Consider the following 12334-nt stretch of genomic DNA (forward strand, 5'->3'; position numbering starts at 1 on the left):
CTGTTGCCTCCCCCAAGCACCCAGAATACAGAGTATCACTGCCCCAGAGAGTTCCAACAATACACTGTGGCTAATAGCCACTGATGGACCTCTGCTCCATATCTTCACCCAATCCCCTCTTGAAGCTGTCTATAAAAACATAAGAGAAGCCATGCTGGATCAGACCAATGGTCCATCCAGTCCAACACTCTGAGTCACACAGTGGCCAAAAAAACAAATAGGTGCCATCAGGAGGTCCATCAGTGGGGCCAGGACACTAGAAGCCCTCCCACTGTTGCCCCCCCATAAGCACCAAGAATACAGAGTATCACTGCCTCAGACAGAGAGGTCCATCAATACGCTGTGGCTAACAGCCACGGATGGACCTCTGCTCCAGATGTTGATCCAATCCCCTCTTGAAGCCGTCTATGCTTGTAGCCACTGCCACCTCCTGTGGCAGTGAATGCCACGTGTTAATCGCCCTTTGGGTGAAGGAGGACTTCCTTTTTTCCGTTCTAACCCAACTGCTCAGCAATTTCATTGAGTGTCCACGAGTTCTCGTATTGTTTGAAAGGGAGAAAAGTCCTTCTTTCTCTACCTTCTCTATCCCATGCATAATCTTGTAAACCTCTATCATGTCACCCCTCCATCAACGTTTCTCCAAGCTAAAGAGCCCATTCAAAGAAAACGGTCAGCCTTTTGGTGTTGCAGGGCTCTATGCCAGAGAGCAGGTTCTGCAAGCAGTGGCCAGATCACCTCTCTTGACCCACACAGCCGGTCCATGTTCCCATCACAGAGCACTGCTCTTCTCCCAATTTCATTTCATTTCTCTCTCTCTCTCTCTTTTGTGCTCCACTCACCACAAGATTGATAAGGAGACATTTGCTGATCAGCATTTTCCGAAGAGGCACAACTTTCTCAGAGGCGCTCAGAACAAGAGACCTCATTCTGAGCAGTCTGAATGGATCTGGAAAGCAGACACAGACGGCAGAACCACTGCAGGTGGCAGCTGCTGCTGCACAAGGAAGACCCGATGATTTGGGAGGCCAAAATCTGGAGACAAAGGCTTTCCTCAGCCTCCCTAACTGTGGCCACCTTATGGCTGGCTGGGGGGCATTTCTCTAATGCAGAGGGAAGAGAGACTGAGGAAATGATCAACAGCATCCAAAGGGGCAGTTTTAGCCAGACATTCCACTCCCCCCTGGACAAATTAACTACACCGCAGGAGCCTCACTCAGTTCCAGGCAAGATGCTGTCAGGAGAACCCCCCCCCACCGAGTCCCAGGAGAAGCTCCAGATTTCTGCTATATATGGCCCCCTGGCCGAGGAGTCCAGATCCGAGAGTGACATCACAACATTGCGCAGATCCCACTCAGGAGGCTTCTTTCCCTCAGACCTAATAGGGGCATTCCTTTGACTGGAGTGATTGAAACACAGCCAAGAAGACACACACAACCACAAAAGCCACTCCAGATCACAGAGAGGGAGCTTGTCCCTGGTGGCCAGCTTCATGTCTAGACACGTCCTCCCTGCCCCGGAGTTGGGAGGGGTGCAGTTAGAGCCAAAGAGGTTACAAGACGACGCGAGTTTTTGCAGAAGATGCTTTCCCACCTACATTTATGGAATCCTCTGATAAAGCCCTGTAAAAGAATCCAAATGTGTAACTGCGGAGTAATTTCCGCAGCCCAAATGGTTCTTGATGAAAAGCAGGTTCAGCTTCTCAGGAACTGCGCGCTGAGGCCTGGCGGATCCAGACCGCTTTGCACCAGTGCAGAAGGAGCAGCCCAGCCCCCAGGAGTCAGAAGTGGCCAGGCCAAGGGCCACAAGAGACACAACGCAGCCCTGACCCGCAGAGCCCAGGCACGCTGGCAAGCACTTGGACGGGAGACCTCCTTGGAAGGCCAGAGCCAGAGGCAGGCTTTATGCAGCCACCTCTCTGAAGTTCCTCCAGGACCCCAGTAGGGGCAGTCACCAGAGGTTGCCATGGCTTCCAGATGCACAAGCAGGCGAACACACATACAATAAAAAAATACAAAAAAAGAACTTGTCCAAAATTGTCTAGCAACCCTACAGATGATCACAGAGCTCAAACCCAGATTTCTTGAGTCTAAGGAGAATTTGCCCTGGATTCAGATCTCCAGTTCCTCAGTTTTTTCCTTCTCTCTTCCCTGAAGCTGCCTTGAAAGAGTTCTCCACTTTCCCTCCACTGAGCCTCTGCCTGAACGTGTCAACTGCCGAATTCAGAGGAGCGTTACCAAAATTCCTGTTGTTAGGTCCGTCACATTCTCCTCCAGTTTGCCAAAATCTCTCCTTCGCCTCCCCCAAACCCACATTTATTTCGAAGAGCTTACCATTTTGTTCTGTGCAGAACGAGTATCTCTTTTCCTGGTCGAAATTAGAGGTGGTGCTGCACCAGAGCGTCCCATCCGTGCGGCCTTCCGAAGTGCACGAGTAGAAAGTCCTCCCGTTGTAGGTGAAGGGGAAGACGCAAGGCTCCCCATTGGCGTTTCCTCCATAGGTCTGCGTCACAGCTTCACAATAAAACAGAACACTGGGTCAGGATCCTGCAGCACAGCCACAAACAGGAGGCTGAGCAGGATTTAGCAAGGAGCCTTTCTTATCTTTCTTTATTCTAGCTTCCACTGCCCTTTCTTTCGCAGTACCCTCTATTAATATTACTTGACACTAATAACCCCATTTTACCAAAACCCCATTTTGTAAACTTTCACCACAGTCTGCCAAATAGATCAGTAATATCTTCTGACTGCATACAGAGCCTAACCTACCTTACAGGGTTGTTATGTGGAGAAAATGGAGGGGGGGGGGGACAATGTCAGCCACTTGGGGTCCCCATGGGGAGAAAGGAAAGGAAAGGTCCCCTGTGCAAGCACCAGTCATTTCCAACTCTGGGGGGACGTTGCTTTCACAGCGTTTTCACAGCACTTTTTACGGGGTGGTTTGCCATTGCCTTCCCCAGTCCTCTACACTTTCCCCCCAGCAAGCTGGGGACTCCTTTTACCGACCTCGGAAGGATGGAAGGCTGAGTCAACCTTGGGCCGGCTACCTGAACCCAGCTTCCGCCGGAATCGAACACAGGTCGTGAGCATAGTTCAGACCACAGTACTGCAGTACTGCTGCTTTACCACTCTGCGCCACAGCGCAAAAAGCAGGGCCCAAAAGAATTATTTACATAAATAAATACAGAAGCCTGAAGCTATGCCTCAGTTCAGTTAATGGTGGAGCCACAAGGGACAAGGATTGAGTCGAGACACTTCCAGGAGGCTTGTCTTTAAACCGGGGGAAGAGGCCTGAGGCTGGAGGAATTGCCTGCAGCTGGAAGCGGGATGCTGGCCCTTCTCAGCACCCCAGTCCCACTGAGTAGCTCCTCCGTGTATTCCTCTGCCACGCCTCTGTTCTGCAGCCTGAGAGCCCCTCCTGGTCCATACCTGTTTCCTGGCAACTGACTCCATTGCCCAGGCAAGTGCAGAGCATGTGCTGGCTGCCCTGCGTCTTCAGCCACTGCATGCCCACCGAGTACACCATGCCGTTGTCCGTGACGCAGTGTCCGTAAGGGGCAGGCTGGGGCTGGGGCTGGTAAAGGGCAGTTTGGACATCGGTGAAGGTGGTCGAGCCAGTTCCTGAGGCAGAAGATGGAAGCAGAGGGTGAGATCGACCGAGACCCAGAAGGCCTTTGCCACTGCAAAGGCACAGCTAAACTTCTGATGCCTTCTTCTTCTTTAACATTAAGTTGTGTCCCCCAACACACACACACACACACACAAGTGCGTGTCTTAGCAAAGTGATACATTCCAGAGGGCTGGCTCCCATGTTTCCAAGGGTGGGATTTTGTGAATGGTTGGAGGGAGAGGCATCACAAAGCAATCGGCCCTCAGCCTCCCAGTTCATAGAGGGGGGGAGGGCATGAGCATGCAGGTGGGGCAATCTTGACACTCAGTGCAAAAGCAACACTTTGAGGGAAGTACTGGGAGTCCTTGCAGGCCTTGCAGAAACAAGACACATGCAGGTCTCTCTCATGGCTCTCTTCAAGCCACCACCACTGACCGATTCCCGTGGCTTGCAGGGAGGAGTGTCTCTCGCACTTCCACTCCCCTCGTCCGTTCCCTGTGCAGATGCACTGCAGAAGGTTCCCTCGGTTGTCCTTCTTGCTCCAGGTGTCTCCGATCCTGTAGGAGGTCCTGGTGTCCTGGTCGTTGCACCTGTCTGCGGAGGGGAAAGAACGAGCATTAACAGAGGGGACCTAAGGAAAGGAGGCCGAGGCGTCAGGCAGGCTGGTCCAGTTAGAGGCTGCTGACCTGCCTGAGTGACAGAAAACCAAACCCAACTTCCTCTTTTATCACTGCGTCTTGATTCACGTCCATTTGCACAACTAGGCTGTGAGATATTCTCATTCCGTAATGGGGAACCAGAGAGGTCTCTCATGCAGTGACAAACCTGGGAGTTTTACCCAACAGCATGGAAAGTGTTGAGGGGAAGCCCCTTTTTCCCTCCAAGCACAGAAGGGCCCTGCTGGGTCAGACCAGGGAGGGTCCATCCAGTCCAACCTCCTGTCTCACACAAGGGCCACCCAGTTCCTCTGGAGGGTCAGCAACAAGGCAGAAAGGCCGAGGCCTTTCCCTGAGAAGAACATCAGAAGAGCCCTGCTGGGTCAGACCAGGGAGGGTCCACCTAGCCCAGCCTCCTGTCTCACACAGAGGCCAACCAGTTCCTCTGGAGGGCCAACAACAGGGCAGAGAGGCTGAGGTCTTCCCCTGAGAAGAACCTCAGAAGAGCCCTGCTGGGTCAGACCAGGGAGGGTCCATCCAGTCCAGCATCCTGTCTCACACAGTGGCCAAACAGTTCCTCTGGAGGGCCAACAACAGGGCAGAGAAGCTGAGGCCTTCATAAGAACATCAGAGGAGGCCTGCTGGGTCAGACCAGTGAGGGTTCATCTAGTCCAGGATCCTGTCTCACAGGGGTCAACCAGTTCCTCTGGAAAGCCAACAACGGGGCAGAGAGGCAGCGGCCTTCATAAGAAAAGCCCTGCTGTGTCAGACCAGTGAGGGTCAATCTAGTCCAGCATCCTGCTTCAACACAGTGGCCAGCCAGTTCCTCTGGGGGACCAACAACAGGGCAGAGAGGCCTTCCCCTGACGTTGCTTCCTGGCTCTGAGATTCAGTGATTTACTGCCTGAGAACGTGGCGAACTCTGCCAGTCATGGCAAGTATACATGACTGAGGCTATTAGTGCTGTTGATTAGAGATGAGCTCTAATTTATAACTGGAAGCAATACATTCCCCACATTTATCTGGCCAAACAGGTTATGGGAGCAGCAATCCTTTGCACACTTACCTGGGATTAAGGCTGCATCCAGAAAGCACTGGCTATTGTGCCACAGCAATCTCCACAACTAGGCTGTCTTGTGGGTGACTGAATGTAGCCAAATGACAAGACAGCCCAATATCTGGTGCTCTCCGCATGCAGCCTTATGATATCCAGGCAAATAAACAGAATGGACACGCAACCATATATGAAAAGTATGAGGATTCAATTCATTCATTACAGCAGAACTGATTTTGCACACCACCACCTGGCTTTCATTGAAAAAAATCTTTCGGGGGGGGGGGGGGAATGAGGCAAAACCTTGTAATGCATTTTCCCAGTTTCCCCCAGGCTGCCACACCTCTGCTCTGGGATCAATGCAGCAACTGTTTGCTTGCATGAGAAAGAACTGTCTGAAATGCCCAGAATTAAGCCTCACCCCAGGGTGGTTTTACTCAGCCTCGGTTCTCCTCTCTCACAGACAGCCCAGGCGCTCTCTCTCCCTCTCTCAAGAGTTACCCCTCATGCACCTCCTTCATACAGACAGCCACCTAACAGACACCCCCACTAACTTTTCCATTCACTCAGTTTTCCAGGAAAGCAGGAGGACCTGACAAAAACCTTCACCATCTTTCTCCTCTACGTGATAACTGAAAGCAGCAGTGAAAAGCCGTGAGACCAGTGGAGGTGCCCGGGTAAGGGCATTCCCCTCTCCCCTGTCACAGGAGTTGGTAGAAGGAGACCTCAGCATCACTCCAAATACTCCCTTCACACTCTTTGGCAACAAAGCCCGGCATGTGGGAAACACATTAGAAAGATGCCAGATTGGATTAATGGGATACCGCGTGCTTGCCAGGAAACTAGCCTGCAGCCTGATCCCTGTCTGTGTGGATGGGCACCCAGGGACCTAAGTTTCCAAAACATTTAGAGCTGGGAACCAGAAGACCTCTGAGGTACCATTCAGAAAGCTCAAACTGATGGCTGGATGGGAATAACACCTGGTGGACATCCATACTTCACGGGGGAACTCCATCTTTGCGGGCCAGCAACTGCAGACTTTGCAAGAAAGTCAGACAAGCTTAAAGAAACTGTCAGGCTGTGTAATCTGGCCAGGAGAGCATTCCCCCCCTGGATGGCCACTACGCAGGATCTTACGACTGGGAGATGAAAGGAGCCCTGAGGCCTTTGCAGAAGCCTCCTCACCTGCAGGACATAAACCCGAAAGGGCTGAAAGGACCACGTGTTCTTGCTTTGAGGCCACTAAGCAGAATGACGCCCCAGGAGTTGGTTTAAAGTGGGCCCGACAGAAAGTCCGAGGAATCCTGAGTGAGGAGGGGGTGTAGGCAAGCCCCAGGACACTCCCTAAAGTATTCTGGGCACTGCAGGTGGGGGTGGAGGAGCTCCAAAATAAACAGAGGTGTCACCCACAGACCAGATGTTGTTCTTCAACCAGAGTTTTAATCCCAGTCTGCCTACATACCAAATAAATGTTATATGCAAGTCCCTACATCTCACCTGCGGGCTTAGAATACTGTTTATCTATCAAGTTTCTAAGGTGTCTATCCAGAAACTTGTTAAGGGGGCTCACAAGGTAGACAGATAAATGAACTACTTGTCAGGGGACTGGGATCAGTTCCTGGGGGAAGGATATAAGACCTGTGCAACCTTCAAGAAACTTAGGGCTGCTTATTTCGGCTAGCATGTGTATTAAGCTGACAGAACAGATTTCATTTAAATTTAGGATATAGTTGGAAATTCCTGCTCTAAGCTTAAATACATTTCCAGACACAGCAACAAAAGAGAGCAGAACATATAATTATCTAATCGTGCCTTTTTCTTGGCATTCGAGATCATCGCTTCTGTTTTACCCTTGCTATTTCATATTTACTTATCCATTTGAACTTACATATATAGGAGGCACCCCCAAGGCTTTGTGGGAGGCATCTCCTCCCCCCTCCCATCATCACTATTTCCTCCTTCCTTTTCCTGGCAGCCCCCGCAGCCTCTCCTCTTTCCCTGCTTCCTACTCTCTTCCCCACCCCCCACCCTCCGCTGTCTTCAGCGTTCCCCACCTTGGCAGTCACCACTCAGGAAACCACAAGTAGCGTTGCTTCTTGTTGCACACGGCTGGCCACTGGACCCAGACACAATGGAGGGGAACCTGCAACAACCCTCACTCTCTCCAACATCTGGTCCTCATGCTACTGTTTCCTTGCTTCCTGGCAGCCCCCACAGCCTCTCAAATTTTCCTGCTTCCTTCTTGTCTACCAACAAAGCTATCTTTTATCTGCTCCCATCTTCAGCTCTATTTATTATTCACTTCTTTCATCCCCCGCCTTTCTCCACAAGGTGGACCTAAAACAACTTCCATCGTTCTCCTCTCCTCCACTTTATCTGAGGTGAGGCAGGTTGCCCTGAGAACCTGTAACTGGCCCGAAGTCATCCAGTGAGTCTCCACAGAGAAGTGAGGATTCAGACCTGGGCTTCCCAGATCCTCATCTAAACTGTAGCCACTACACCTCACTGGCTCCATGGAGGTAGCTGCTGTAGAAGAGGAGCAAGCAGCTAGGCCTGGGAGTCACGCAAGCTGGCCTGAGTAGCTGCAGCTGGGCCTGGTCCTTGCGGCTCCTCCCGCAAACACCAGAATAGCCATGGAAAGGGTTTTGCTCACTCTCCCTTCCTTTGACTGCTGGCAATACTGTTTCAGTTGCCTAGCAACAGCCACTGAGGGCACTCATTTCTTTTACGGCTACAGGCATTGTTTCCATTGTGTTGGGGAGGTACAGCTTATGTTTGGCCATTACTGGAGGGAGGAGTGGAGAAGTAAATGAGGAGGGAAAACCTTCCCCTCACAGCAGATACACAAGAGCTTGCTCAGATTCCGCATTGGTGAGCCTTCATGCACAAAGACACTCTGGTAATTAAGAAGGTTATTCTTAGAGTTATGTATTCCACATTAATATGCAAATCGGCAAGCAACACTGCATACTTCAAACACTTTTAGGCTTTCTCCAGGAAAGTGCCCTGAGCATCCGCCCCCCACCCCCCGCCCGGCAAAAGGTGGTACCTACTTCGGGAAGTGCAGGTGATGCGGCCGCTGCCTTCTCCTAGGCAGGTGCAGTCCACCATCATCCAGCCTTGGTAGGGCTTCTCCCAGATCTCTCCCACCACATAGGAGGTCCCAGCAGAATTGTCATAGCACCGCTCCGCTACAGGAAAGTGAGTGGGAAATGTTGGAAAGGCAGCAGAAGCCTATTTCATGCACAGAATTCCATTCAGCACAAACCGGATGACCCAGGTGAGCCCAGTCTCCTCAGATCTTGGAAGCGAAGCAAGGCCACCCTGGCCTGTCTTTGGATGGGAGACCTCTGAGGAAGTCCGCGGTTGCTAGGCAGATGCAGGCAGTGGCCAGCTCTCTGGACGTCCCTTGCCCAGAAAACCCCACCAAGGTCACTGCAAGGCAGCTGCAACCACCTCACAGCCCTTCCTCCTCCTTCACCCCCAACACAAAACCAGCATTCTCAACAAAATCTTCACCAGAAAGCAGCAGGCCCAAGAAGCATCAGGGTTCCCTCTAAGTGGAATTAGTGTGAGCCAACTCACAGATTTTTAGCCTTTGGCTCACACATTTTTGTCTTAGCTAACCCTAACCCAGAGCAAACGAGTTTCTGCAGGAGCTCCCAGCTTTACTGCCAGGAGCTCACAAAGTAGAATTTTTGCTCACAAGACTCCACAGCATAGAGGGAACATGGCCATGGACCTACTCATATCTTGCCCAAATAAATGAGGCAAATAAAGACAAAGCGGCACATGAAATCTAACAAGGAAGAGGGTTCCTGCTCACTGCGTGGAGAGACACATCCCTGTGCTGTGCCCTTTCTGAATGTAGGAAGTGAAGGTTTCTCCTTGGGAAAAACATTACTGCCCGCAGAAAACTAGCACACCAGGGCTACAAGGCTTTTTTCTCCCTGATGCTCTGGATTTCTACATGCTGGAAACATTTTTGTACAGGAAGAAAGACAGCAGAGCATCCTGGCCACCCAAGGGACATGGTACAGAACAAGATCCAGTTTACTGCTTCCGTGAGCAGCCGGCCAAGCCCCTCACGGCAGCAACAAACCCGGCTGTTTCTGTAGATGGCAGCCTGGACAAGCTAAAAGCATGAAGAGCTGCAGCCCTGGGAAACGTTCTCTGTGAAATAACTGTGTCAACCAACAATCATCTCAGCAAGAGCTGCCACATAGGGCTGTCCTACAGAGGATGGCGTGGAGTTGTTTTCTGGGTTCCAGAAAGTCAGACTTGAACCGAGCTTCCTGACCGTCAGAGCAGTTCCTCAGTGGAACAGGCTTCCTCCTCTGGAGGTGGTGGGCTCTCCTACCTTGGAAGTTTTCTAACAGAGGCAAAATGGTCATTTGGTGAACTTAGGCAGGTCATGAGAAGGAGGGCAGGAAGGGCTGCATCGGGGCTTAGTTCTCATGGCCCTTCCTTACACGCCCAGGGAAATGCTGATTGCCAGGGCTTGGACGAGAATACCCAACTCTGTGATTCTCTCTGCCCCCAAGAGTTCACCTCCGGGCCAAGCCGTTACCGGAAGGAGTCGCACAGACTGTGTCAGAAGCTGCTTGCAGAACGTCTCACAAACCCAGAAGCCCCAAAGGAAGACCTACCCACAGGCTTGCAAGTCCATTCGCCTTTCCCGTTGCCGAGGCAAACGCATTCCAGCATGTAGCCGCCCGTCTCGTGCGGCCTGCGCCAGGTGTCCCCGATCTTGTAGGACTGGCCCCCTTCATGGCAGCGATCTGGGGAAAGGGAACGGGTGGGTGTGCCTGAGATCCAGGCTGTGGGCCCCCCACCCAGCCCAGGTGGGCAGAGATGCTCCAAGGTCCCAGGAAAGCTCCACAGCTTGGCTGTGCCAGGTCCTTCTGCAGGGACTCAGCTAGAGGCCTTCTGAGCTAAACCCCCCCAAGGGGACTCTTGCTGAGCTGGCTGGGAGAAGGCCTGAGGCTCAGGGGAAGGAGGAGGCCATCTTCTCTCGCTTGGCATCTGTGGGATGGGAGCAGGCTGGCTGGATGTCTTAGGCCGTCTGACTGAACTGATAATGCTATAATCAGCATTTCAGCAAGGGAACCAGGTTATAAACCAAGTAAGGAAAGGAAAGGTCACCTGTGCAAGCAACAGTCGTTTCCAACTCTGGGGGTGACATTGCTTTCACAACATTTTCATGGCAGACTTTTTACGGGGTGGTTTGGCCATTGCCTTCCCCAGTCATCTACGCTTTCCCCCCAGCAAGCTGGGCACTCGTTTGACTGACCTCGGAAGGATGGAAGGCTGAGTCAACCTTGGGCCGACTACCTGAAAACCCAGCTTCCACCGAGGATTGAACAGAGCTTAGGACTGCAGTACGGCAGCTTTAACACTCTGCACCATGGGGCTCTTAAACCAAGTAAACAAGCAGATAAATCCAAGAACATTCACAGTTCGAATTCATTACTGGCCTGCAGAATCCTTTGCCCCTGCTTCCTTGCAGTGAGCGGAAACCCCCACCCCCGCCCCCAATTCTGTGGCTTCACCAGCCCCACAGCTGCCTCCATCCCTGACCTACTTGCAATGGTGCAGCTGATCCTGCCGCGTCCCGCCCCAATGCAGGTGCAGTCCCAGATCATGGAGTCCTTGGGCCGCTCGTAGGTCTCCCCGACGCGGTAAGCGGATCCCGTGTACTTGTCAAAGCAGGTCTCCTCCACTGAGGGGCAGGGAGGGGAAAGAGCATCAGCACCGCAGAACAGCTCCTCTCAAGGGATGCGGGGAGTGGGGGGCCAGGGAGCCTGTGGCTGTGAGCAGGCGAGGGGGGGAGGCAGGCGAGAGAGCACGAGGGGGAACAGGCCAGGGAAGGAGCCCCTCCCCCACCATGGGCCAGGTGCTGCACAGGTGGAGGCAAGGAAGGGGCCAGTTCATAGGCAAAAGCCAGACCTCCTCCCCGCATCTCAGGGCTCATCTACTGGGCCTCACTGCAACAGCGAGAATGCCTCCCCCCTCCCCACCCCACACACTGCCTGGGCTTCCTGTTTGCCCTGAAATCCCTGCAGAGAAGGAGGTTTTGGAGAAGCAGCTTCCGCAGGCTGAGGCAGCCCAACAGTCAGCAAGACCCTCAGGAGAGGCTTTCCGGCTGCTGTCTGCTTGTGGTGCCCCCTGGCAGCCCCCCCCTCCTCCTGTTCACACCGCTGGTCTGGAAGCTCCTCTTCCCCCTGAAAGCAGCAGGGCCGGAGGCGGTTCCCCCCCACCCCATGGAATCCAAGCCCGGGCAGGAGGACTTGCAACCAGAAGCAGGAGGGAAGAGGAGGAGGCCCGCTGCCAGCAGCCCGGCAGGGATTGCAGAAGATCTGCCCAGCAGAGCACGAGGGCCAGAGAGCCCTGCCCTGGGCTCTCTCTGCAGCCACCGGGGGAGCCAGCCAGGGACAAAGGGCTGCGGGTTCGAATCCGTGTCCCTTTCGAGCCCTGGGAGCCCCGTCTCTCTCCCTCCCTCCCTCCGCCCCCGGGCTCCCGGGCGGGAGACTCACGCTCGGGCTTGCTCTCGCAGTTGAAGCCGCGGCCGCCGCCGTAGCAGGTGCAGACGAGGGTGTTGCCCAGGTAGATGCGCTCCCACTGCTGGTTGATGTGGTAGTGCTGCCCGTTGTCGTAGCAGCCGGCTGCCCGGAGGGAGGGAGGGAGGGAGGGAGTGAGAAGCCGCAGCAGCCCCCCCCGCCGCCCTCCCGTCCCGTCTCCCGCCCAGCCCGGGGGAGCGGGGTTGGGGGACTCACGCTTGCTCTGGGCGGCCGCGGGCCCCGGCAGCGCTTGCTGCTGCTGCTGCTGCTGGCGGGCTTGGCGGGGGCTCCTCTCCGGCGGGCCCCCCTCCCGGGCAGCCCGGCCCAGGCCCAGGCCGAGCAGCAGCAGCAGCAGACAGGCGGGCATGGCGCTCAGCATCCTCCTCTGCTCGCCTCTCCTCGCCTCGCCTCCGCCGCCCGGACCCTCTTTATCCCGCGCGCCGCCGCCCTCGCCCGCC

The 12334-nt window shown here is 53.9% G+C and overlaps 1 protein-coding gene across 4 annotated transcripts in view; it reads right to left on the reverse strand.

Moving 5' to 3' along the window:
* The window catches only part of FN1 (fibronectin 1), an 81644-nt gene extending 69645 nt beyond the window's left edge, over positions 1–11999 (reverse strand). For all 4 annotated transcript variants that reach the window (XM_060257349.1, XM_060257351.1, XM_060257350.1 and 1 more), the window contains exons 1-7: positions 11853–11999; positions 10901–11038; positions 9966–10097; positions 8370–8507; positions 4042–4200; positions 3426–3617; positions 2331–2510 (exon numbers count right to left, since the gene is read on the reverse strand). In XM_060257349.1, the coding sequence (XP_060113332.1) occupies positions 2331–2510; positions 3426–3617; positions 4042–4200; positions 8370–8507; positions 9966–10097; positions 10901–10961 (862 nt within the window). In that variant the 5' untranslated portion in view covers positions 10962–11038; positions 11853–11999. The remainder of the gene's footprint in view (positions 1–2330; positions 2511–3425; positions 3618–4041; positions 4201–8369; positions 8508–9965; positions 10098–10900; positions 11039–11852) is intronic.
* Positions 12000–12334: the final 335 nt, after the last annotated feature.

Source organism: Heteronotia binoei, chromosome 16, assembly GCF_032191835.1.
Source record: "Heteronotia binoei isolate CCM8104 ecotype False Entrance Well chromosome 16, APGP_CSIRO_Hbin_v1, whole genome shotgun sequence".
Lineage (NCBI taxonomy): Eukaryota > Metazoa > Chordata > Lepidosauria > Squamata > Gekkonidae > Heteronotia > Heteronotia binoei.